General features: G+C 47.0%; 2 protein-coding genes across 5 annotated transcripts in view; both read left to right on the top strand.

Moving 5' to 3' along the window:
* Positions 1 to 14808, top strand: part of IGSF21 (immunoglobin superfamily member 21) — a 36738-nt gene extending 21930 nt beyond the window's left edge. Inside the window, exons 3-10 of one of the 4 annotated variants that reach the window (XM_048968029.1) lie at positions 3253 to 3374; positions 7079 to 7197; positions 7619 to 7734; positions 8329 to 8770; positions 9795 to 9880; positions 10038 to 10230; positions 10313 to 10351; positions 14511 to 14808. In XM_048968029.1, coding sequence (XP_048823986.1) covers positions 3253 to 3374; positions 7079 to 7197; positions 7619 to 7734; positions 8329 to 8770; positions 9795 to 9880; positions 10038 to 10230; positions 10313 to 10351; positions 14511 to 14701 — 1308 coding nt within the window. In that variant the 3' untranslated portion in view covers positions 14702 to 14808. Of the gene's footprint in view, positions 1 to 3252; positions 3375 to 7078; positions 7198 to 7618; positions 7735 to 8328; positions 8771 to 9794; positions 9881 to 10037; positions 10231 to 10312; positions 10352 to 10574; positions 10690 to 11261; positions 11330 to 11403; positions 11518 to 14510 lie in introns of those variants that run through there. The other 3 variants (XM_048968031.1, XM_048968032.1, XM_048968030.1) reach the window with 3 other exon arrangements.
* KLHDC7A (kelch domain containing 7A) lies at positions 13485 to 26952 on the top strand. Its single transcript, XM_048968023.1, has 3 exons — positions 13485 to 13520; positions 14511 to 14588; positions 14758 to 26952. The coding sequence occupies exon 3, from the start codon at positions 14824 to 14826 to the stop codon at positions 17086 to 17088; it is 2265 nt and encodes a 754-aa protein (XP_048823980.1). The 5' UTR covers positions 13485 to 13520; positions 14511 to 14588; positions 14758 to 14823; the 3' UTR covers positions 17089 to 26952.
* Positions 26953 to 27176: the final 224 nt, after the last annotated feature.

Below are 27176 nucleotides of genomic sequence, written 5' to 3'. Positions count from 1 at the left end.
AGCTCTTAAACAAAAACAAAAACAAACAAACAAGAAAAAGAGACATACAGCAAAGAGAAGGAAGAAAATCCTCTTGGTCGTGTGTTGGCTCTGCACAGGTTGCACACAGCCAGGGGCACAGATGACAAGAGGCCAATGGCATGGGATATTTTAGTGGTTTTGGCATGGTTTTGGTGGTGGATGAGTTGTGGGTATGTTGCTTTGATGGAGCAGTGCAGCTCCTGACTGGTGTTTGTCCTGGGGACATGCAGCACTCAGCACTGGGGTGTCCCTGGGTCCAGTGCAGGTGGCTTTCCCCCATTTCATTAACTTGGTGCTCAGGGTAATTAGCAAGAAAGAAAACAGCAGGAAGACAGGGATTGGTATTGTAGTGTCCATACACAGGCATTGTTCCCCCTGGCACTCTTGATGCATGGGCATTGCTTCCCATTGCATCCACAGTGCATGAACACTGCTTTCTGTAGCACTCAAAGTGCGTGGGCTTTGCTTTCTGTAACAGGCAGAGGCCAATGTGTTCCAGATGTTGGCAGCACATGATCAACAGTATCAGCAGTGACACTGCGTGGTCCCCATAGGGGCTACCACTGCCCATTACGAGCATTGTGACACCATGGCCATACCCCAGTGTCTCCTAGTGGCAGCAATAAAGCCACCATGGGCTCCAGGGGAAGGTGACGGCGAGATACTAAAAACACTGCAAATTTTTGGGGTGTTGCACTCCAAATTTTTCAGCTGAAGCAAATCTATTGCAATTTATAAGCTTGCTCCTGTTTTGGGACAAGCCACTGGTTTTATAGCTGCAGAGAAATGCTCTGAATTACGAGCACAGTGCTGATGGAGAGATCTTGGGACAGTAAGTGAGCATGGGCTGACTTGTGCCATTCATCTCCATGCTGGCTGGGTCGGTTCTGCCGCTCAGAGGTGATAATTTAAATGTCAGCATGGGTAACTATTTTAATTCCTCAAACTCAGGCAGGGAGACAAGGTCACACGCAGCAGCACAGTGGATTGAGAGCCAGCAGCGTACTCTCTATTATGGCTCCAGCTTCAGGGAGCATCCCAAAACTGCACGTGACCCTGCAGTGTGTGTAATGCTCATCTGTACGTGCATGCACTCTGTATGCAGCATCCAAATGTCACTGCTCCCTTTGGGGAGCATGGGGGATGGAGATGCTCTTTTGGGGATCAGTCCATCCCATTTTTGGGCAAAGAACTCAACCACTCAATTTATTTTCCCCCAGTAGTGCTTTTGGGTAGTCTTAAGCAAAAAGCAAGGCAAGGACCAGAGGGTGAGAGCTTGGGATGCATAGCACCTCCCATCCTTTTGCAATCCAGCTTTTCCTCCAAAGTGCCTTCCTCCATCCCTTGGTCCCCATCCATCACAGTGGAATGCTTATCGAGCATCCCGATGAGCGGCTCCAGTAATATTAAGGGGGTGGCTGTGTTTTGGGGGCAGTAAGCAGCTGGGTCACCGCAGAGGTGAGAGCAAACGAGGGAGAAGCAGGAGGGAGCAGAAGGTTAATGTCTCTCAGCATAGTGGCAATTGTTGAGCTTTTGTCAGGAATAAGATCTTTGCTGGGGTTTATAAATAATGCAGCAGGCAGCCTGCAGCCTCAGGCTGAGCTCTGTGCCAGTGCTGTAAATGCACTTTTTCCTCTCCATGCACCCCTTCTGCAGGAGGGGCTGCTTGGAGCTGGTGCTTGCAATTTGGAGTGATCACCACTCAATGCTGCCAACCCCCCCCTCACTCTATTCTAAATCTACTGCTTTTACCCCCTGTAGATTCTCCAGCGATTTTTCTTCTGTAGCTCCTCTCAGAAAAAGCAAACCTGACCCTAGGGTGCAGATAAAAGGCTGTAAGTAGGTCTAATCCCCGGAGAGAGACTGTTTTGTGTGCCTTTTCAGAGGAGCCTGTTAGCTGCCTGTAATCCTTAGGGACCCACAGAGCTGCCATCCCTCCTCAGGGGACCATGGGGGCTCCCAGGGGCAGCGATGCCTCTGCTTCCCTGGTGCACTGCTCTGCTCCATTTGCTTTACGTGCATCTGGCCAGGTATGGAATCCATCCCTCTTGCAGTGCAACTTGGCCATAGCATGGGGATAGCACCAGAACCCAGTATAAAAAAAAAAATAAATAAAATAAAAAAAAAAAAGCCAGTATAAAAATAAAAAACATCAACACCCTGATTCAGAGTATCCCTCCTTTGGCAGTGACCAGGCTCAGTAGTAACATAAAATAGGGGAAAAAAAGTGCAACTTAGACATCTGGAGTGCAGCATTTCGGCTGGTCTAAGCACCATGCTACGGTTGCATCTTGCAATTGCAGCTGCGGGATTGGTGCAGCAAGTTGAGGGTAGCACATTAATGGCATGCAGCTGTTTCAGAAAAAGGAATGGATTTTACTAAATCCTTTATGTATTTATTTGATTTCTTCTTTCATTCATTTATTTTCTGAGATGCTTTTTTATCTCCAAAATAATGCCTGGAAAACCCCCATGGACATTGCACTAACAGCTATGGTACACTGAGATCCAAGTGTGGTGCTGAGATTTTTTCTCCTTCGCCCAAACCTCCCCGAACCCAGTCCAGGGCATACATAAGATTTGGGGCGAATGCGATCTCTCCTTGAAAACTTCCCCTTGCCCCCCAGTGGCCAGAGATTTATGGCTCCAGCAATTCTTTGTGTTGCTCTTTATCCCACGTCCATAGGAGAATGTGTTTTCTCTGTAGTAAAAGTGTCAGCAAATAAATCTATGGAGGCAGTTTTACTGACAGCATGTTTTTCCCTCCTATATATGATAAAAAGGGGGGAGAGATAAAATCTGGAACAAAAGCTGTTTTTTTTCCCAAGCAGGAAGGAAAGCACAAGGCGAGAGAGCATGAAGATGCTGCTCTAGGGTTTGTCACTACACTTCTGCACCTGATGCCTATTTTATTTCAAAAAGGACTATTTTTTTTAACTTTCCAGTATCTTGATCTGAGCTGCTGCAGCCCTCCAAATCTCTGTGGCCAAGATGCATTGCTTCTGCTTTTTTTGTTTTTTCTTTTGTACTAAAACATTACAAGTGGCAGTGGAGAAGGATACACCTCCTCTATGGTCCCATCAAAAAGCTTTTTTCCAATTAGGAATGCCAGTCCTAGGGAGCAGCTGGGGAGGTGGGTGATGGCATAGCCTTTCAACTGCTGCAGTGATAACCAGACAGAAACTGGAGGATTTTGCTTAATGAGATTTATAGCTGGGGTTTTGTTTGTAGGTCACTGATGGCGGCACAATCAAGCAGAAGATCTTCACTTTTGATGCAATGTTCTCCACCAATTTCTCACACATGGAGAACTACAGAAAGAGGGAGGACCTGGTCTACCAGTCCACAGTGCGGTAAGTTGTTCTGACGCTGCTGTCCAGCTCATGTCACGTCCTCCAACATGCTGGCTGCTTCTTAATACTTTTTAAGGAATTTTTCCCATATTGGGCTGCTTGAGGGTATTAAGTGAGGTGCAGGGACAGCCTGTCCAGGGAGGTGGTGGAGTCACCATCCCTGGAGGTTTTCAAGATGCATGGAGATGGGACATGGGTAGTGGGCATGATAGAGGTGGGTTGGAGTTGGGCTGGATGATCTTAGAGGTCTTTTTCAACATTAGTGATTCAGTGATTCTATAAGTCAATACTTTTCTTCTTCGTTCATCTGTGGGGATATGGTGACCCCAGGAATCTTGCTAATGAGATAATTGCACATACTGGGAAATCACCTTTTTTTGCTGTCTTTCCTGTGTTGCAACCACTCCAAGGAAATGGTCCTATTGCAAAGCATTGTCGCCAAAGAGCCAGGGTCTGTCCCCAAGGTCTTGCATGTCCCTGGGGGAATGGGTATTGTGGGTGGAAATTTCAAAGGTTGAAATAAGCTGGAGAAAAAAACAAGTGTGTGTGTGTGTGGGGAGAGAGAGAGAGAGAGAAAGAGAGAGAGAGAGAGAAATATATAAAAATAATTATTTATATAAAAGCAGCATAAGAGCTCATCTTTGTGTTTCTTCCAAGTGAAAATCACTTGCAAGAGTGTCAGCTTTATTATTAATTACATACTTGTTTTTTGCTGATGTTGTAAAAACAAAACTGAAGCCTGAAAAAACATCAGGGGGAGACTTAATTTAAGCCAGAAATGCTGAAGCAAAGTATTTATTTTCATGATTTTTTTTTTTTTTTTTACTTTGTTTTCCTTTTAAATTAGAATTTGCTAATCGTATTTCAAAGCTTAGTTTTCCAAGTGCCAGGTAACAAAGTTCCTATGTGTGGGAAAGAAAATACAGTCAGTTTCTTGAGGCAGCACAGTGCTTCATGCCTGCAAATGTCCACAGTACAGAAAGGGCTTGGCATGGTTTATTCCTTAGATAAGCATCCATGCCTAGCTGTATGCAAGCACGATATTCTAATCAATTTTTTAATATGAATTTTGTTGGGGGTTTTGGATGTTTTTTTTTCTATTGTATTTGGCTTTGTGTTTTGTTATAAGCGAGAGCAAGTGCACGTGATCTCTTGACCTCATGGCATAACATAGCTTGAATTTTGGTTGGTCATGTATGGAGCCCAGTGTTGGCCTGGATAATCTTTATGGATCCCCTCCAGCTTGGTATATTCTATGATTCTATGATGGATAAATGTGAATATAGAGTGGACAGTAAATAGGAAAATAGGGCTGGAGGGGAGATGCTGAAAGGGATGCTCAGGAGATGCTCAGACAGGGATTAGGAGGCTTAGAGGATCATACTCGGGGGGGGGGTGGGGGGGGGTGGGGGGGGCAGGCAGGGCGGTGCTCATGAAGATGTTCAGAAGATGCAAATGAATTGCTCAGGATGCTTGGGTGTTGCTGAGGGGATGCTCAGGAGTTGCTCAGAGGATGCCCAGGGAATACCAGGATGATAATTCCCTCCTTGAGTTTTGCTGCTCTGTGTAGCTCAGGCTCACTTTGGTTGCCTTGCAAATTTCTGACATGACTAATTACTGTTTGGAGAATGTTTTGGAGGCTTTGCTAATGGATTACACATTCCTTAACTTGACAACCTTGTTTTCCTGCCATAACACCAGTGTTTCTGCTCAGTGTGGATTTAACCACTGGTCTTCAGCAGGCAGCACCGGCAATTTAAATCAGAATAAAACGTTCCTCATGCACAGAGCAAGACCCCAGCAATGGGCAATCCTTGAGCCATCCTATGAGGATGAAGATGTACCAAATTCACCCTCTTTAAGGCGCGTTGACCCTAACAGTATTTTGTCTCAGAAACCTCCTTTTTTTTTGTGTGTGGATTTTTTTTCTTTTTATACATGTTGTAGAACTAATACAATTTGAGAGCAGAAAATTCTGCTGCCCTAGAACTGAGCACTTAAAAGCATCGGTAATTGTCAGTGCATCGCCTACAAATCATCTGAATTACCATGCAGTCCAGGATGTTTGCGCTAGAAATATTTGTACGCAATTGCCTTTTTGCAGTGGAAAGCAGCAACGTGCCTTGAACTCTGAGAAAGGAGCTGTTTCTCAAAGGGTATGAAAAGAGCCCATTTTCTGAATCGCTGGCTTGATACTTTTTTGGGGGTGAGGGGGTCTCTCCCTGTGTCTTCCTGTTTTGGTGGCTGCTTCAGCAGCTCGTAAAGTTGCTTTTTGAATCTATTGAGTGGTATTTCAGTGGATTTCGACCAAAGAAAAAATTAAAAAAAAAAAAAAAAAGAAATCCTCTCAGGGAGGAGAGAGGTGTGTTGTAGGGCATCCTGCTCAACCTACATTGAGCATCTGCATGGGATACCAGCCTGGCTGCAAGGTACAAAGGGTGCAGTGGGGCATCACTAGGGCTTGACAGTTCTATCCTGTCCTGTCTTCCATCCTGTCCTCTCTGTTCTAACCTATCTTATATTCAGTGATCTTTGTAGGTCCCTTCCAAACATCCCATTCCTCTGTCTAGCAGGGCTGGATCCTTATCCTTGGGATAAGGGATCCCAAGGATCCTTGGGATAGCGGCAGAAACCCTCAACGTGATCCAGTTGGGACCATTTTTTCCCCCCAAATCTAGATCTCCAAGTAAGCTTAGAGATCTCAAGCCACTGCAATAGGACAGGCCTGAAATGGAGCAGAGACCGAAATCATTCCAACTGCTTCTCCCTTCACTTTTCTCTGCTAACCAAGCATGCGTGCATGGGTAATTAGAGGCTGCAACAGATGGCGGAGGCTCAGTTGAGAGTAACACGGCCGTTAAAAGGCGCTGCCAAGCGACTGCTCACGTCAGCGGGGGCTTGTTTACGCTAGCAGGGCTTTTGCATGGTAGTAGGCATGGGAAGGCAGCCAGAGGCTTCCAGCGAGGAGCCGCTGAGTCCTGCTTGCCACTCTGTTTCCCCCATAAGCTGGGGAAGCCCTGCAAAGTGCACGCCTGAGTGCTGCAGAAAATCCATTTTGGGGGCTGGAAGTTTTTTTTTGTTTGTAAAACTGGGACTAGACAGATGATACTCTTGCTTGGATGTCCCAATGGGAGGCTGTGTGGTGGTCCCATCCTAATTTTTGCAGCAGGATGCTGCACTGGTAGGTGGCTCTTTGCAGCTGGTTGGAGTGTTTCCTCCTGTACTGCATTCCTCTACTGTTTTTTGAATACATACAAAAATCTAGATGCCATATAGATCAAAGCATGCCCTGCATAGGAACATGCTTGCTCGGAATTTGTGCTTTTGATGCTTCTATCCAGTGCACTTTTCCATAGCTGTGGCATTGCCCAGCTGGAAACGGGTCCATAGCATCTGAGCCTTTCCCATAAGCATTTTGCAAACATTTAATGTCTGTGGTTTGCAGTTTTTTGCTCTCAGCAGTGCCTTTACTTCCTGTGAGCTTCTTCTTTCATTAATGCCATTACTTACTTTCCTGAGGAGCTGCCAGTGCTGGTAAACTCCAGCTGCTAAACTGCATTACACAGCTCACTCCTGAAGCCTTTGCAGTTATTAATAGTTATCGATCTATGGCTCATTTCCATCACTGTTAGCAGGATGTTCCTTGCTATGGATGAGGGAAGCTGGAGTAAGGGCTGGCAATGAGTCCCCTCTGTCCTTCCCAGCCTCCCCGAGGTTCGCATTTCGGACAATGGCCCCTATGAGTGTCACGTCGGCATTTATGACCGAGCCACACGGGAGAAGGTGGTCCTGGCGTCTGGTAATATATTCCTCAATGTGATGGGTGAGTGCAGCAATGATGTGATGGTGGGGATGATGAGTTGGTGACAACGTGGTGGTGGAAATGATGTTGAGGTGGTGGGGATGATAAGGTAGTGATGACAGGGTGGTGGGGAGAATGAGGTAGTGACAGCGTGGTGGTGGTGATGATGTGGTGGCAGTCATGACTAAACAATGATGTGATGGTGACGATAAGGAGTGATAGGTGAGTGAGCAGTTGGGTGGGGATAGAGGGGAACCCTTAGGAGGGTCAGACCCCATGCTCAAACCACCACCAAGACATTATGGTGATGGTTCAAGGGGTGACCTCCAGCTCGTATTTTCCCAGTTTGCAACCCCAGTGAATTGCAGGGAGTCAAAGAGGTGATGCTGGAGATGGGATGGGGACACTGTACTCACTCTCCAGCTCTTCATCCCCAATGCAGCTCCGCCAACATCTATCTCAGTGATTGCTGCTGACACACCAGCGCCCTTCAGCCGCTACCAGGCACAGAACTTCACCTTGGTGTGTGTAGTGTCCGGTGGCAAGCCTGCCCCACTGGTGAGAATTTGTTTCTGAAAATATCTGTAGGTCGGGTCCCTGCAATCCTTTGGCAGAGAACAGGGGATTGGAGAGAGAGATGCTTTGTATATGTACACTCACTGTGACCTGACAGTTAGACTCAAAGATCTTTGTAAGTCCCTTCCAGTTGAAATTATTCTATTCCATTCTAGCCTATCCTACCCTATTCTCTGTTCAATGATCTTTGTAGATCTCTTCCAACTATTCTATCCTATTCTCTATTCAGCTGTCTTTGCAGATCCCTCCCAGTCATTCCATCCTGTTCTTTTCTATTCTGTTTTCTCCTATCCTGTGACCAAAATTGTTTCTGACCTATCTTAAATTGTACTTTTGTTATTACACACATGTTGTCCCTAGATGTCCAACAGGAAATTCTGCTATTTAATGTTTAGTATATGGATTTTTACATATATATTAATACATTCAGTGTCAAAGCAAAGGCAATTCCTGCCCGTTAGCACCATAGCATGTTTCTTCAGAGCTCTGGGGACTCACAGCTGCCCAAGGGAATGGCCCAGGAGGTAGCCCAGTGCCACTGCCGTGTGCTCCCTATCTCTTCTGCCCCCTCCACAGGTATATTTCAAGCGCGATGGGGAGCCCATTGAGGCCACTCCGCTGCCAGAGCCACCAGCTGCCACTGGGAACTGGGCACCTCGCAACCTCCTACACCGTGACGTGGATGACACCAAGGTGCCCCAGTTGCTGGCCGAGGGAGAAATGGGGGGCGGGCCCCCCAACACCGCAGAACCCCCGCGGGGGCTGACAGCTGAGCGGGGTCCCGCCACTGAAGCCATCCCCGAAACTGTGGTGAGCAGGGAGTTCCCACGCTGGGTGCATGTGGCGGAGCCCATTTACTATTTCCGCCACACACACGTGCCCATCAGTGATGGCACAGTGGAGGCACGGGCCACCCTCACCTGGACCCTCAACCCCCAAATTGACAACGATGCGCTCTTCAGTTGTGAGGTGAAGCATCCAGCGCTCTCCATGCCCATGCAGTCAGAGGTGACTCTCGGTAAGGACAGCAGTTGTGGTTGGGTGAACTTCTTGGTTTTCTTCATGCATTTATTGCAATTGGGGGGGGGGGGGAGGCAATGGGGAAGGTATATTTTTGCTTTTTCTCCAGTTATTGCATTAACTGCATGTTTTTTCCTTTCTTTCTTTTTTGCATTTGTGTTTATCGCCTGTTTTTGCATCTCTCTTTTTTTGTTTATTGCAACTGTACCTGTGTAATTTTTTGGTCTTTGTTGCAATGTTGTATTTATTGCCTTTTTTTTTTTTTTAATTTTGCATTTATCATTTTTTAAACTTTTTTTCATTTATTGCAATTCTGTATTTATTGCCTTTTTTTACTTTTTTGCTTTTCTGCATGTATTCAATTTTGCATTTGCTGCTCATTTTTGCTTTTTCACATCTAGTACACTTTTGAATTTGTTGTTTGTTTTGCTTTAGCTTTTTTTGGAATTTTTGTTTGTTTTGGTTTTTTGCATTTCTTGCTTTCCTCCCCCCCCCCCCCCCCCCCCCCCCACTTATTCCATTTTTTGAAATTTCTTGCCTTTTTATCTCTTTACACCTTTTTGCTTTTCTTTCCCAGAGGGTGGAGGGTGGGTTCTTCATACACCCAAGAATCAAAACAGGGTGATGTATAGAGCTGCATGATGACATGAGGAGGTGATACCAGGGCTCCCTAGAAACAGAGGCACCTTAAGGGAAGGACTGCTGGGTTTTTTTTTTTGGGGGGGGGGGGGAGGGGGGAAGTCTGTCAGCTGCAGAGACATTTTGGTATGTGCCATAGAGGAAACAGAGTGGGGTGAAATTCATTTTGGCTAGGAAATGACTTCAGTTATGAATGCATCCTGTAGCAGCTCTCTGTCAATCTCATCAGCCAACAGGGTACTTGCCTACCTGTACATTTGGCCGTCTACCATCTGTTCATCAATTACCCAACAGTCTGCCTCCCCAGCTGACCAGCACCACATCAAATCGTCACCCCAACCAAGGGCTGATGACCCTTTTCTCCCCATCCCTTTTTGTTGCAGTTGCTCCCAAGGGCCCTAAAATCATCATGACCCCAGTGAGAGCACGGGTTGGAGACACTGTTCGGATCTTGGTGCAGGGCTTTCAGGTCAGTGTCCCCATGTGGTGTTGTACATGTTGCTATGGGGTGATGCTGTCCCTGCATCCATTCCAGCACTTCAAGTTTGCCATGTGGCCATAAAGCTGGGACAGTGGAGGCCAGGCTTGAGGGTCACAAAACCCACCCTGCTGTCCTCTCCATGCAGAACGAAGTCTTCCCTGAGCCCCTCTTCACATGGACCCGTGTGGGAAGCCGGCTCCTGGATGGCAGTGCCGAGCACGCCGGGAAGGAGCTGGTGCTGGAGCGAGTGCCAGCTGAGCTCAATGGCTCCATGTACCGCTGCACTGCACAGAACCCACTGGGTTCCACTGACACCCACACCCGCCTCATTGTCTTTGGTACGGCATTGCCCCTCCCCCACATGTCCCCTTTCCTCTTTCCTCCCTCTTAACCCATTTCTCTGCTGGTTCTTTTCCTTAGAAAATCCAAATATTCCCCGAGGAACAGAGGACTCCAATGGTAAGTGGTGGCTGGAGGTGAGGTGAGTCTAAGAGGTGGTGGCCCCATGAGGTCAGGCTGGAAGGGGCTCTGAGCACCTGATCGAGCTGTAGGTGGCCCTGTTAATTGCAGGAGAGTTGGACAAGACAGCCTTAAAGTATCTCTCCCAACTCAACTGATAGTATGATTCTGTGATCAAGATGGAAATCCCTGAATTCTCCATCCCTTTTCTCCTCCTGCCTAGGTTCAATTACCAGCCACCGCAGCTTCAGACTAGTTTTGGCACTCACCCTAACAGTGATCCTGGAGCTAACGTGAAGCTTCACTTGCCTCTTCCTCTGTACAGTTCCACCTGTCGTTTACACCTCTGCCAATTGGTTCTCTTTTTTTCTTTTTTTTCTATGCTATTTACAGTCTCAGTCTCTTTCTGTCTGTGTCTTGGCTTCCTTGGACAATTTAATTAAAAGAAAAAAAAAACCTCCTTCTGTAGAAGCTGCACTGAATGTTTTGTCCTCCTGTGTGTAGAGAGCTTGGGTTGGGAACTGAAGGAACATCTGGGGACTGTCCTGGAGTACCTAAGACCACCTTGGGGTACCCAAGACTGCCATGGGGAACCCAGTGGCTTTCCAAGGTCTGGGAGAGGAACACAGTTATGCTATGATGCCAGGGCCCAAAGTCTATTGGAAAGGAAGCAGTAGGGACCATGTCCCTCCATTTATACCAACTCTAGTGCACGCTCAGGCTGGTAGAAGGGATGATCCTGAGCCCACTGCACTACTGCACCAGGACTCAGCTCCATGGCACAAGCTGTGCGCGTGACCAGCATGAGTGCCACTGGGGACGTAGACCCTAAAATAACTGTGCCCCACACCACCCTTCTGGTGCTAAGCCAGTCCTATGCAGGCATTCACTCCCCTACCTTTTCCTCCAGGAACTTAATTCTGAAGGATTAGCCAGCAGCTGTGCAGCACTTCAGCTTCCCAAAGCCCCATACTAGTGCTAAGTATTATTACTATTATTACTATTATGATTATTATTAAGCAGATTCACTTCCTACCACTCACCATTGCCAGCAATTTCCAGACCTCAAAGGAACTGAATAAACACACAGTGGCTCAGGAGTCGCTACTGATGTACAAAACCATTCAGCACCATAGTTTCGGCTGGAAGCTACGCAGGGACGAGTTTGTTCCAGAGGCCCCGGATGGATGGGAATTAGGAGGATTAGCAGCTCTGCTTTCATCCTGAAGCAAAAAGAACCAAGCATCCGAATCCCTGCCAGGAAGAAAGGATGCCAGCTGCTGAATCCTCGGCTCTACAAACCAGCTGCCCTCTGCTCCAAAGTAGGTTACAGACACTTTCTGTATCTGTTTAAGATGAGAACCTTTCTTTTCAGAGAAATCCATGCTATTTGGGTTACCCGCCTGCTATAGACATGCAGCACGATTCCTGATGGCACAGATATTGCTTGCTAGGTCAGAAATGCAGCAACTCCAGTTGCACTCCGGGGCTCTCACCCAAACGCAATTAAACAACCATTACGCCTGCTCGCTGTGAAAATGGGGATTTGCAGACCCCCAGATCTCTGTTTAAATGCAACATTATCACCTATAACCATGGAAACAGGCATAACGAAGCCGTCACCCACTTCATTGCACCAGCTTCAGAGAAGTGCCACCACTGGAAGAGGATCGATGAGCTGATGGGCTCAGCATCCCAAATCTGCTATCCATATGGGACACTTGGCTCTTTCCTTGTTGATTATGATTATAGAATCATAGAATTGTTAAGATTGAAAAGGACTTCTAAGATCATCAGTTCCAACTGTAGATCATCTATTCCAATCATCAACCTGCAACCCACCCATTATGGCAGTATCTATCAGTGTGCAGAGAGAATGAAGATTGAGACCACCTTATTACTAGTACAACCCAAATGATGACCGAAGGAACACATAAAACTCTCACTTTGGGCAGAAATGGCTGATTTGATTTTGTCTCACCGAGTGTTAAAGCAGCTGTATCACTTCATCTGCCATATGAGCAGTCGTGATGGAATCATAGAATCATTAAGGATGGAAAAGATCACTATGATCATCAAGTCCAAACATCAATGTGTTAGAGGGTGACACAGAATGGTATCGCCTCACCAAATGCTCCACACATAACCTGGGCCCGGCCATCGCCTCCTGCACCCTTATCCTTCACCTGCTGCAATTCTACATGGAATTATGAAGGGCATCAATTAAATCCCATCTCTCTCCCCACCAGACTCCTGTTGTTGAGGATCTGACAGTGAATAATGCAGGAGAACGCGAGGTTACGGAGCTGCTCTGCTTGGTTCATTATTGATGAGAGCTGACAGATCTTCCACTGACAATCTGCCTAAGAGATACGATTAGCTTGTGAAAAATTAATCACACTTCTTAGGGATGATGCAAGCTGAAAACCCCAAGGACTGGCATTATCCATGTTCCCTAATTTCAGTGGACTTTGAAACGGTTTTAGCAAAATTTGGAGGCAGCAATTACATTCAATTAGGTTGACAAGAGCCAGGACATCACCTCAGCTTGCAATGGCTATGTTCCCTGCTCCAGCACAATTCCTGCAAGGTTCTTAGTCCTTCTAAGTCCTACAAAAGCACATGATGAGAGAAACCACACACTGCAGTATGCCCCAGGGTGGGGCTTTGGTACCCTATGTGTCAAGGATGCAGCACGTCCAACACTGGGAAGCCCCCAGGTTTGGGGGATACGAGATGCGGACACAAAGGTAGGGATGTGTCATGTGCAAGCAATAGCCTCTTCAGTGCCCTCCTGCCTCTGTTCTACCGTTACTGGACACAGCTACTTGGCTGAGTTCACAGGGCTGCTTACAAAGGCACATGTAATTCATGTTCCCTGCATAAGGAGCCCTCTAGGCAGATCTTAGTGCTGATTAACAGTCACAGCAGCAAGAGATGAGAAACCCCAGGGTCACATCCGTATACAGGTGGATGGACTCTGAATGACACAGAGCCAATTTAGCCAAGCCCCAAAACGCACCCTGGCCTCAATGCACACACAAATACAGAACAGTCTTGAAAAACAGAGTACTGCACAAAGCAGAGTGGTACTGCAGCCTTGAGCTCATGCGTGATGAAACCTGGTTCCACGAGACTGCAGTGGTGCCTCAGTTTCCCCATCTCTCAGGTAAGAAACTAGCACTGATTGTCTCCCACACACCCATCACAGTTTTTAGTATCACAAGTTGTCATTTTCCCAGCAAATCCTTACAGCATCAGGACCGAGTTTGCACAACACCCACATTTTGGCTGGTTTGGTTGTGCTTTTTTTTTTCCTACATTTGAAAGAGCTCGTGCTGTTCTTTACCTCCTCAGCTCGTGCAGGACCTCGCTCCTTTGCATCTCTCAGTGCAGAGAAGTGCCCCTGGGGGAAAAGGAAGTTCATGGTTTCCCTTTGAATTCAGCCCACTCAGCAGAGGCTAGTGGGGGATGCCATGCGTAGGATGGCCCAATAGCCCTTCTTTCCTCCCCATGCGGATGCACGATTCCCCAGATTTTTCAGAATTCAGATGGGAATTGCTCACGCTCGTGACATTTTGCACGGGAAGTAGGAAAAATGTATGACGTCTGTGCCTCAGTTCCACCTCTGGCAACTCCCATCCTTGCATGCATCCTGATAAGCCTCGATGCAGCACTCACCCCTTCAAAATGACGGCTCACACCTCTCTAGTTCCTCCCTATATCATTTTTCTTCCCTCAGCCCAATGATTTTGCTTTCCAAAGCACATCCTCCTGCTATGCACACCATAACTCCAGCCTGCAGTTCCTTTTCCACCTCCACCCCAGCTCTATTTGCAGTAGTTTGCCCTCCCCAAGACCCCAGCCCCTCTCCCCATGGCTCGTTATCCATCTGTCACTTTCAGGCTCACCACCAAATGAGTTTACACAGTGGCTGTTGGGATACTTCCTGTCACCCTTTGTTAGTGAGTGTGCTGCCAAATTATTCATCTGGTGGCGCAGAGCAGCTGCTCTGCGTCGGAACAAAGGTCTGCCCAGCTGCGGGCTGTCTCCTCCCTTCTTTCCCTGTGCTCGGCTTTCACCTGGCTTCACCCTTCAGGGAGACAAAACAGGGAAATAAAACCTTTCTTGGGTCAAGGAAGTTGTTTTTCCCTTCCAGCACTATTAAACAGTAAAAAGCAATGGAGCGAAGCAGAAGTGGCAGGATGCATGGAGGACATACATTCCATCCCATCAGGTTTGTGCTTCCTTAAGTTATCCCAGAGTCTCTTTGTTTGCCAAGCTCTGTGTCAGAGCTCCCTGCTAGTGACACTTGAGCCCTCCCTGTCCCACCTTGCTCAAATACGATGAGCTCCTATGCAAACCTCCTGTGTGCTCAAAGTCACCTTGCCCCAAACTCCTGGCAGGTTCCGCTGGGGGCTCAGCAATCATTAATCGGATTCTTCACATTCTGAAGTGCTTGGCACAGAAAAATGGGACAGTGGGTAACTGTGCTCTGGCAGTCCGACATGCAGCTGACTGGCAAGCTGATCCTTTCTGCCGCCTCTCTGCTCCTGCTGACTTTGGCATACAGATTTTACAAGTCCCGCTCAGCACCTGGAGGCAACAACCCAACATCCGATGTTTGCAGAGAGAAGGGGAGAAGGGAAAATGCAGCTCCGGATGGGCAGAATGTGGAGGGTCTGCGGCACAGGTGGGTGTTTGGGGCACGGAGTGGCGGTGATGCCCAAGCGAGCGTCCCAGATCCATGGCGAAAGAGAGAGAAAACTCTGCCAGCGAGTGAGAAGGAAGATGGAGGGGAGGCAAAATCTCATGGCATAAGGGATCTGAATGAAATGCTGAATGGGAGCAAGGGTGGTGGAAATGGACACAGTGTGGTTGTCCCACACATTGTGCTTCCTAACCAGATGGCAGGGGATGGAGGTGCACAAAGCACCGAGCAGGATTTGGCCAGAGGAATCATCAACCAGGAGGGGAGCAGTGGCACAATCCAGACCCTTAATGTCACCTCGGAGCTGGGGGTAAAGATAACAGCAAGCTATAAGGAAGCAGATACCTCCTACTCTTTTTCCTCGATTGCAAAGATTGAGGTGGAGGAGAGCTATATCGCTGAGAAGAAGACAAAGGATGGAGACGGGCGGCTGTCTCCTGGCCTCAAAGGTAAAGTCTATGACTACTATGTCCAGTCCATCTCCCATTCAGTATCTACAAAAAAGTCTCTTCCACCTGCCTCTATGGGGACAGCCTTGCGCTGCAGCTCAGAGCAGGTAAGGGAAGAGTTGCAGTGCTTGGAGTGGGTCAACACAGAACAACAAAGATTGGAGTGGCTCAGCGAAGAGCTGCAGAGATCAGAGGGGGTCAACAAAAAGCTGCAGAGCTTTGCCACTCCGCTCGCTGAGACTCACTCCCAAGAAACAACTGTGGCATTGCAGGACCCTACCACCTCTCTTATTGTCCCATCAAATGCGGAGAGCTTAGACAAGAACCCCAAGCCCCCGGCTCCCGCTCGCAGCATCAGCCGTAAGAACAGTATCCTCCAGATTGCAGAGAACTCTCACCTCCAGCTGCCTATGGATGGGTTCTGCGTCACACCAGCCAGCGTGCCACCAGCAAGCCCTCAGCCAGATCTGGTGGGCAAAGCCAACTTCTTCCAAACATCACCCTCCTCCCTAGACACCCATTTGGACCTGGGGAACTGCTATGAGGTCCTCTGTAGGGCCAAGGCAGAGAAGCTAGGCTTTCTTCAGGAGGCTGCCTACAAGGTCATGAGTGACAACTACCTACAGGTGCTGAGGACGCCCTCCATCTACTGCCGCCTCAACGCCAGTGAGCGGGATCTCATCCTTCAGCGCAGAATGAAGGGGAAGATGTGTGTTGTTGTGGCAGACATCAGCACGCATGAGCTGGGCCTCTATGCTAGCCGACTCTGCTGCTATGATGACAAAGGGGACCGCTGGCATCACCTTTGCCACATGCCACCAGAGGTAGTCTCCCAGGGGTGTGCCATGTGCAGCATGTTCAACTACCTCTTTGTGGTAGCAGGCTGTGAAGGCTTGGGCCGCACACCTTCCAACCGTGTCTTCTGCTACAACCCACTGACCGATATCTGGAGGGAGATCTGTCCCTTGAATCAAGCACGTCCTCACTGCAAGCTGGTGGCCTTGGATGGTTACCTCTATGCCATCGGTGGAGAGTGCCTCTATACAGTGGAGCGGTATGACCCACGGTATGACCGCTGGGTCTTCGTTGCTCCACTGCCTCATGACACCTTTGCTGTAGCCCACATGGCCACAGTGTGTGATGGGGAGATCTATGTGACGGGGGGCACCTTGCGCTATGTGCTGCTGCGCTACATAGCCCGTGAGGACATCTGGACAGTCAGCCCAGCTGGAGGCGGCAAGGACAGGACAGTGGAGATGGTGAGCGTCGATGGTTTTATCTACCGCTTCGACCTCAATTGCAACATGGGTATTGGTGTCTATCGCTGTAGAGCCAAGGCCAAGCTGTGGTATGAATGTGCCACCCACGCCAAAGCCTACCTAGCCTGCTTCCAGTGTGCCGTGGTGGGCAGCCTGGTGCATTGCATTGGTCGCCACTTCCACATCCGTTTCTTGGCTGACCCCATCTCACCGCGCTTTGGGACCAAGGAGCTGCAGCCTTTCCCTTCACCCCAGGGTAGCCTGATCCCAGCTGTCTTGGTGCTGCCATGGGCAGGGATGGAGCAGACACGGGTCTGAAACGCCAATGAGATTGTGATAACCAGAAGTCACCAACCTTCACTTACAGTTTTCTATTGGACTAACGCTACTGGGATAATGTCACAGTCATTTACCTTCCACTGATGGCCCAATGCCATCAGGACGAGGCCACCACCTCATCTTCCCATTCTCTGTAAATGGAAAAGAAGGAGACAGACTGCACTTGAACACACACAAATGCAGCGCTGGGGACACATGAAAGAGCAAAGCTGGAGCTGGGTGGACTTGTTTGCCTACAGGTATTTAAATGCAGGTATGCCTGCTTGAATGCAAATTAACTCAGGCTCCCAGCTACTCCATAGATTGCTGCTTTGCAGACAGCAGGTTTTTAATACTGGCCCACATGCCTAACATATGGGGGGGGTTTAGGGCATAGAAAAACATCAGTGAAGTTTGGTCTGTAAGAGATATCTCCAGAGCGTGTTCCCATCAGTGTCAAGCTGTCATTGAGCCTTCATGTCACCCTAGAGTGGGAGACTGGGGACCAAAGCGCACCATCGAGGTATCGCTCCTTCTATTGCCTTGTTACCATTACCTTATCCTCAGCGCAGAATAATATATAAATCAATATTTATACACGTGCAATGTAAATAAATGCTATAGATTTATAGACAGCTGGTCTTAAATAAAATTAATGTGAACATTTGGTAAAATTAACCACAGGCTACTGTTGCACATCGTTTAAAGACTAATGGGAACAAAGAGGCTGGTGTGCAGCAATTAGCAATACAAAACACACAAGCATTGTCTCCAAGGAAGAGTCCAAAAGCAAAGCAGAGCTCTCACTGTGAGCAGCTGGTTTGGCACTGGGGCCCCTCATCTCTTTTTCCTGGGATTGTACTGTCCTCGCTCTGTTTACAGCCTAGTGTCCTGCCAACAGCCCACTTTGGGTAATTGCATTTTCTTCCCCTAGCTCCTTGAGCAGCTAGAGAAATGGATTGTCATCTGTCATGTCCATCGCTGCACACTGCTATTGGTTCCTGTACCCATATCCTTGGTCAAGCACAAAGTGCATTCAAAGTGCTTAGAGATAAGGGATGGCTCTGGGTGCCACACTGTATGTCAATATTGTGTGGGAGAGTGTAGCTTCGTGTTTGTCCAGGGTGAATTTTCTGGGTGTGAGCAGGGAAATATCCTTTGTTTGGTTTGTTTTTCTCCCAGTTATTATTGTCACTTCATCTCATTCTTTCTGCCATTGCAGTGAATAGGCCAAATAGCACAATTAGTGTACATGAACATTCATGGGTTTTATGGCCACGTGTTTTCAAATATTTTTAGACCTGGCACCGTAAGTCACTAGCTCAGAGCTCAAAGTCCACAGCCCTGCGGCACTTCTCTCTGCATGGCCTAAAGTAGATTTCAGGTCCCTTCCAATGCAAGTTGTTCCAGGAAATGGCCTTGAAGATCTTCCACCACATTTGGTGGTATCAGTGGGGACCTTCCTACCAATGCTAGGAGACCCTGGGAGGAGGTAAAGCCATGCTAATTAACCTTTGTTAATTAGCATTAATTATACACTTCTGCTGATGGAGGATGGCAATGCAACTCTCCCATGCTAGAAAATGTAATGGTCCTAGCGCTAACTTCATCCTACTCCACCAATGATGTGCAATATCTCTCTGATATGATGCCTTATGAGTCAAAAAAACTTTATTATTGTTAAGTTTCTAATTATTTGGTTACCTGCACAGCCCTTCTCAGAGCAGCAATCCCAAAACTTTGGGTATTCCCAGGAAGGTGGGTGGGACGTAGGCAGCTGGACCCCTTTCAGCTGACAGCTCTTATTTCAAGCTTTGTAGGGATTCTGCCCTTCTCATGGTGACTATTTGCTTCTGCATGAGGTTTCACCTGAGATTTAACTCCTTGTTCTCAGGACCATGCAGGCAAGGATGAACACACTGCAATAATTAAGCCTTTTCTCATTACTCAGCATGATGACCATGAACAATTAATAGCATCTCCCTTAACAGCCCAAGCAAGCATCTGCTGTAAATCATTAGTGGAGACCGTTTTTCCCTTCTGTTTAAGCAGAAGCTGTAATTTTTCTAGGATCTTCTTCTGATCCGCAGTAATTTTATTCCCCATCATAGCGCAATCACTTACCTTCGTCCAGCAACAGGCAGCAGGCGTGAAGGGGGTCTGCATTTCTTCCAAGCCCATGGCCTCATGGAAGTTAGGCTAACTGTGGATCCCCACGTGGATGGATCCCCAGCAAGCTCCACATAGTCCCCTTCACTCTTGCACCTTCCAATATTAACACAATTCTCCTGGGGTGGCATTCTGGAGATTGAAGGTGCTGAGGATGTCCTGTGTCATTGTGGAGGCAAAGCAAATTTCAAGCACAAAGCATGCAGTGATCCTACACTCAAGGGCAAAGTGAGTTTTGGCTGAGGTAGGGGAAAGCAGCACAGAGGAAAGGACAAATGTAAGGCAATACGCTAACCTGGATGATGTTTTTTCTTGTGACATCGAGGCATTATTTTTGTAAGCGGATTGGTGAGGAACCTTTTGTTAATCCTTTCAGCACTTACCCCTCGCCTATAGCACCAGCTCTTCTCAGCTCCCAGAAGAAGAGATGATCCCTAGGTGTAACTGCTCAACCACACTGCTTTACAGACTCAACCAAACACAGCCCTTGCACTAAATTTGGTATTTTCTTCTAATCAGGAAGCTCCATTATGCACCCCACCACATTTACTCAGGCAATTACATAGTTTAATGTATATTGATTCAGATTTCTAATTTTTACATTTTTGATTATGGCAGAAAGCAGTGAATGACGCATTTCTTATTTACCACACACTCTTTTTCCCTTTGCAATATGCCAGGCTGCATCCAAATGGAAATTGGAAGTCAATTAAAGAAGTACAAAACTAGCATTTTAAAATCTTTTTCTTTATTAGTTAAACACTGCTACCTTCCATGTGTCGGCTACATCACAGGGGAAAAAAAAACGAAAAACTGAAAAAGTGAGTTTATCCAGACATGTTTTGCATTTAAAACTGATGTGATACATGAAAGAAATATTAAGCACAGCAAGCTGCCAAATTAAGTAACTCTTTCATGACAAGCAGGAGCAAGCTCATATCGTTACCTGAGGTTGTTCAGAGACCAGTGGGAATTTAAGAGCAGAGAAAGAGAAGAAAGAAAAATCTTGGTGCCTGAAGTAACCATCAGCCTATGGCTATGGCTTCTTGTGGATGCTGATCCTACGTGATTTTGGGACATCATTCTATTACAGGATGGATTGCCATGGAAGAGCTTCCACGAGACATTTGGAGGTGGAGAAATGTTCTCTCTTCTCCCGCTTATGGGTTGGTGGTTAGACTTGATGATCTTTGTGGTCTTTTCCAAACTTAATGATTCTGTGAATGAGAGTAGAGGTGATGGTTTGATGATTGTACTTGGTGATCTTAGAAGTCTTTTCCAGTCTCAATGATACTACGATTTATTTCTTTGACGCTTCCACCAAATTGCCCAAGCCCTGCTTAGTGGAGGAGATGCTGGAGGCACCAACACTAGCCTGGCTTGCAACCAGGAAGGTGATGAGGAGTTGCACCCAGACTGCTCTACCAACCCCAAAAGAAACTTCCAAAAGGAAGCAGATATTGATGCAACCACGATGGTTTGGTCCAAACACATCTTACTGCACGGTGCCCAAGAGCTGCTTGGTAGCATCTTGCTCACCCCAATGGGCTTGGAGGCTGCATCTTGCTCCAGTGAGGACACAGAAAAACCAGGGAATGCTGAGCATCCCAGGGATGTGGGATCTCAGTGAGATCAATCACCCTCTACAGAAAGACCTCACCCCAAATTTATGCCAAAAGGCTGAAAGATGGGAATCAGAACCTCGTGTGCAGAAGTGGGGCTCCTAGCACACCAGGGACACCCACCAGCACTGAGAGATCAGCAGTAATGAAAGAAGCTACCAGGAGAGCGGGCAGCCAGCCAGCCAAATGTAATTAATGGCATTTGTGGACAACAAACCTCGGCAAGCACAGGGAGGGGAACGGAGCTGGAGGAAGGGAGCACATCCCCTTGCCTTCATTCTGGGAAGAAAACATGGCCATTTGGAGGCTATCCAAGCTGGAATAACAGGCTGGTGAAGGACTATTTAATTAAAATCCACACTGCGTTTGAAGGGAAAAGGGCTCAGAATGAATAAGCACGGTGATAAAATATGCATAGGCTCCAGCAGAAGTTCTCCCTCCCCAGCACAAGCCTCTGCTTAAAGCGTTGATGGCTTTTGATTCACAGTCTTCAGTGAGGAGGGAATACTTGCCAGCCACTATTTCAATCCAGCAGGGAGTTTTTTTTCCGGGGGTTATAGCAAGGCTATAGTTTAGGATGTGTCAGCATCAGCATCGTAAACACAGATTAGAAATGCTATAAAAGGGGAATAAATAGATAAATAAGTACAACCTATTCTTCTGGCTGGAGTTTACCATCCTGCTAGCTTGAGCCAAAGGGAAATTTTTTCTCCATTACTAAAATAAGACCAATAAGGCTAGTTTATACTCACAGGAAAGTCAGAGTGGGGGAGAAGGGAAAACTAAAGCTGTAGAAGGAGAAAAGGGATGGTCTGAGATGAGAAAGGGGGACTGGGGTGACCAGAGGACACTTAGAGGCACCAAGCATGGGGTGACCAGAGAAGAATCTGGGGAAATGCTCTCTCACAAAGCTAATATCTAGCCAACCAATACTAGATTTAGCGTTACTCCAGTTTTTTGGGTTCATCACCCTCTACAGTGCCTGAGATGGATAAAAGACATGGTGAAGGTGCACATGAAGCACAGATGCAAATTTTATCAAACCAGAAAGCAATAAACATTCACTCTGCTACTTCAGCTCTCACCCCATCCTGAGAGCTTTCATCACCTCCTTGAGCTTTTTCTATCAGCTCTCATTGGGCAATTTGCTCCCCACCTTATGGTTCCCCTTTTACAGTCCAAGACCCAGCTGGATCCTACTGCTGCCCGCTTTCCCCTGCTGACCTCAGGCATTATAGAACCATATAGTCATTAAAGTTAGAAAAGACCTCTAAGGTCCTTAAGTCCAACCCCAACCCATCCCCACTAATCACAACTCCATGTTTCTTGAACACCTCCTGGAATGGTGACTCCACCACTTCAGATTTGTCAGAGCCAAGAATCCATTCCCAGAGCGCTCCTGGGTGGCTCAAAGCTGCCCACAAAAGATAAGCAGCAGCTCCTGGACCTGCCCCGGGCTATCATTCCCAACACAATCCCATTTAAGGTCTCTGCCAAAGAATAGAGACTGCAGGTCCAGCCCCAGGGCAGGCATCCACCTGTGCACAGACACTGGTTGCATTTGCCTTCCCCACATCATTATCCTAACGTTTCTCTAACACATATGGATGGAGCAGATGAGAGGAGACTAAGGAAGCGTCATCCAGAGAGCCAAGAGACCTTGCAAAACCACTTGGAATAGATAGCCTAGTTAATGCTACGAGGATGCTGTGGTCTCATCCTTCCCTCCTTTCACATGTAAGGGTTTTTGAGGCTCCCAAGAGCTGTGCAAAATCTCCCTTGGGAATTCTGTGGCCCCAGCATTGGCTCTTTCAGGTCATCTCTCGACCCGCTGGGATTTTTGCCTCCTCTATCCCTTTCCCACTGCTATTATCAGCTGGCAGTGCAGCACAGACAAGCCCCAGCATAGGCAGAGTGGCCACCACTAATAAAGGGCTTGGGGCCTGTATCAAAAGTGAGACAGGCTCTGTGAGGTGTCCCAGGGGTGCCAAACTGGCTCCAGCCCAACTCCCTTTCCCCTTTGCATGAGCACATTCAATGAATTCCATATTAATCAGCACTGCAGGCAGCATGCTCCTGCACGCCACTAGCAAAGGACTGGGTGAGGGGAAACACAATTGTTCCACCATCAACATCTAAAGCTTCCTTTTACCAGGCCTAAAACCCTTCCTAGTGGTCAGCTTCTTTGCTTTACTCCTCAATGCCAGTGACTCAGCGCTGGACCAGAGCCTCTGCATCATCATGCCAAGGACTGTGCCCCACCACTACCTATGCAGCTTGCAGAATCTGCGCTGCAGAGTGCTGAGAGCATTTCCCCACACAACACTGTAGGATTTACTCCTACTCAACACAACATCATGAGCAGCAGAGCAGTTGCAATTAGCTAGGAAATTGCTGGGAATGGGAAGGATGGCTCAGGAATGGATGCCCATCAATACCAACATTTGCTAAGCAAACAGCTGGAGATCTTGGTGATGAGACCTCCCTATCCCGAAAAAAAGTAAAAAAAAAAAAAAAAAGATTTAATATCTTGCTGAACCAACATGGCCCTTGGAATGCGACTGGGCACTCAGGACTGGGGAGGGCAGAAATTGCAGCTGGTACTTCCCACATCCCATCGCATCCCAAAGGCTCTTGGGGTGATTTTCTATAAAGGTGAAATCATTTCCAGGGTAGAGATCAACTTCCCTATCTTTTTTTAGGACTAAACCCCATCCCCAAAAATCCTCCAGCATAACAGGAAGTTCATCCCAACCCTGATTTGGCAGCACAGGCGTTAACTCCCAGCATAGATGGATTTTCCATGCCCCCTGTCGATAAACAAAGAGGCAATTACACCACATTTCTCTGATGGCTACAGATCTTTAGAAGAATAAACACAATAGCACTTCACTGAATATCAATGACACGCAAACACAATCCATATTTTCACTGGCAACTGAGGCTTCCCAGCTCCACAGCTCTTTATGTTGTTGCTGTTGTTTAAACCTTAAACAAAGAAGAATCAGATGCTCTCATGTTTTACACCATTTTCACCCTTTCATTTAAATGGATGGTGACTGCATTGACATCTGGCCAACAAGCTTTTTTTTTTTTTTTTTTTTGGTCTTTTGGTGATTTCTTTGTTTTTAAAGCTTGTGGCCACAAAACAAACACTCAAGCAAAATATTCACAGGGAGAATTGAAATCCTCAAAGGGAAACAGGTTTGCTCGTGGTTGCTGCTTGGTCACAACAGGGCCTCTTCTCTTTATTCCCCTCCCCCCAGTCAGAAGAAATTTTTACAAAAGTGTTGTTTCCATCATAAAGGATAAAGGAGCACTGCTTACACTCCCTGAGGGCATTGCAAACACTCCAACACACTGTACAGCTTCCAAGTCTGTTTTACCACATTTTGCATTAAATGGAAAATACCAGATTTCCCCCTTTTCCTTCTTTTTTTTCCCTCATTCCCAGCCTGCAAATCAATATCAAACCCAAAATTCAGCAGGGCTGCAGCACAGATCATCTGACCGTTTTCTGAATTTTACATGGGTTATGTTTGCAGAACATTCACCATGCGCAATTTGGGGCTGAATCTCAATGCAAGCTGTCTGCTCCCCACTGATTCACATCTGCAAAGCCTTTGGCCATTTCCAGATGCTCACTTTGATGGGCTTGTTGGAGCCCCAGCATCTCAGTTATGTATTCTGCTCATCCCTTATGAATTATTGCATGCAAAATCAGCCCCAAAATCGCTACTAGCAAGGATGGATGCAGGAGGTTCCACACCACAGTCCATACTGTGGTACCCACAGCATACTCATGCTCCTTCCTTATATCCCTTTGCTTGAACGCATGTTTTTTGATCAAGACAATCGTAAGATCCCCTAAAAAGCCACAAAACTTAACAGAAGTCTGGAGTGCGACCCATAACGGGAATGGGAAAAGTAGATTTTCCCCCTCTCTGATATTTCTCCTTGCACATGTTTTGGATTGGAGCAGACAAGGGAAGGATCCCTTGCAAAACACCAAATAAGAGTAAAATACTATATGGGAATTGCTAAGTCACAGCCTGAACCAATGATTGAGCACCTGGTGAAGGTGAAGGGACATAGCCAGCCCTGGGAGCACAGGTGAAAACAACTCACCCATGCAATCAGAATGGGTGGTACCAGGTTCCTTAAGCCTCATTTAAGGGCTAGCTGCCACAAGAAAAGATTATCTCTCTGGAGATTTTTTTTTTTTTTTTTTTTTGGGGGGGGGGGGGGTGTGTATTCGGTGAGCTCTGATCCCTGGGATGGGTAAGCAAATCTTTATTTCTTTAGCTGAATTTTGGCCATCACTGCTTTTTGGGGGGAATTTAGAACTGGTTATCTGTCGTTGCCACACTTCCACAGCTGAATGCCCTTTTCAGTGTTGCATCTGTATTTTTTTCTCTTTCATTTGTAGCTTGCACCCTTCCCAACTTTTCTCCTTTGGGTCTTGTACTATGTGGTGTATGTTCTATGGATTATTACTGCCATAGCAGAAACAGACATGTTTCTGTGGAGAAAACCAGGAGCAGAATAGTGGATTCCAAGGTCAGACTGGGCCATATGTTTTTTTCTTAGCATTACAGACACACCACTCAGTAATTCTGGTGGAAATGGAGGGTCCATGTCTCACCTCCACTCCCAAACCCTTGGTCTTGCACTAAGACACTCATTCCTTGACACCGTTCACCTCCTACATAAAGAAAAGGGCAGAGTACGTTGGCAAAAACAATCATTTCAGTGAATTTCATCCAATTTACAGGAAAATTACTGCAAATTTAGGTGGAAAACTGCTGTTTTCATTAATCTTTGTGGAAATAACTATCTTTGTGCTTTCAGCTATTGCGCTTTCATTTCATTATCATTAAATTTTGCTTCATTGTAAAATTTTGGTGTGTAAATATCTAAAAACAATCTAACGGATGCTAACAAAAGTGAGAAAGTGTGGCATCAATTTGATGATACTTTACAGATATTCAATAAGCACTTAGTGCAAATTTGATGGGTTTGGAGAAGCTTCCGTTGGTTTTCTTCGTCTTTCGTTTATTCGTTTTTGCGCCTTCAATTCCCGCCCCCCCCCCCCCCCAGTTTGTATTTTTTTCCGTCATCAAAAGAGAAAAGGATGGTCAGGGACTGCGTTGCGAGTCCGCGTCAATGCAGTTGGAAAAGTTGTTTCCGCGGTCTTTGGTGCCACTGCATGGACGTTCGCCGGAACTACAGAGACGTTGTTTCCGCCGTCTTCCGCGGGTTGCCACGGACTTCTTTGAATGACCCTGCTGTCTAGTGGAGACTAGATTCAGCCTGAGGACTCAGAGGCTGTCAAGGGAAGTTTGTCTCCAGAGCAAGGAGGGACCAGAGCGTACAATTCTCACCACTGGACACACCTCCCCCACACAGACGTAGCGCCCCATGGGAAGCGGGGCTGTGCTTGCTCGCTGAACCTCCCCTTTCACAATTAGCAGAAACAATGGTTTCTCACCTGATGCGACTCTCAGGAGCTATTATTTGAGGTTTATTATCAGGTGCGAAGGTGTGAACGGGTGGGCGGTTGTTTAAACCGTGCCGCTGATGTGCCACCTCCACTCCTGGTGACTCAGGAGCCCGCCCACAAGCTGCCAACTCCCAGCACAAGCACAGCGCTGATGCTAGCCTCAAAAAAGCCCTAAAAAAGCCTTTAAAAAGTCTTTAAAAGAGCTTTTTGGTTGGCCTTTTCTTGCTCCAGATCCCTTGCCAGCACAGACTTACCTGCTCAGAAGCAAGTCTCCACAGCGTGGTGTGTGTTATATTGACAATGGTCAGTCACAGTCCTTGACAGAGTCAGCGAGAATAGGGAGATGCATGAGCAGAAAAGGAGCTGCTTTAGTAATGGAGCAAAAAGTTACACTTTATGGTGAGGTAAGAAGTTGCTTATTGCCAATGAATCAGAGTAGAAACTCAGGCGCGTGATTGCTTCATGCCATCCACGTAATAACCAATTGATTACAGAGGTGTTATGTGTGATTCATGCCTGCATCCAATCAGAAGCACACTAAGTATTATTTAAGAGTTGTATTTTTTCCAATAAATGGTGTCTGTTGTAATTTTTATAAAGTGCCAGAGTCCGTTCTTTGTCTCCTGACACACCCCCAACAATGTCACTCCTTGATGTCATTTCCCAGAGATACCCCAATGTCATCCCCCAGCATCACCCGCCACTGTCGCTGCCCAACGTCAACCCAGTATCACTTCAGTGTCACTCCAGTGTTCCTCCCACACCATTGCTCCAGCAGTCAGTCTGGTGTCACT

Source organism: Lagopus muta, chromosome 21 (assembly GCF_023343835.1).
Source record: "Lagopus muta isolate bLagMut1 chromosome 21, bLagMut1 primary, whole genome shotgun sequence".
Lineage (NCBI taxonomy): Eukaryota > Metazoa > Chordata > Aves > Galliformes > Phasianidae > Lagopus > Lagopus muta.
This window is presented reverse-complemented; position numbering and strand designations above follow the sequence as displayed.

What these genes read in the sequence shown, in the direction of transcription:
- KLHDC7A (XM_048968023.1), top strand. Translation starts at nt 14,824, where the DNA reads ATGGGACAGTGGGTAACTGTGCTCTGGCAGTCCGACATGCAGCTGACT.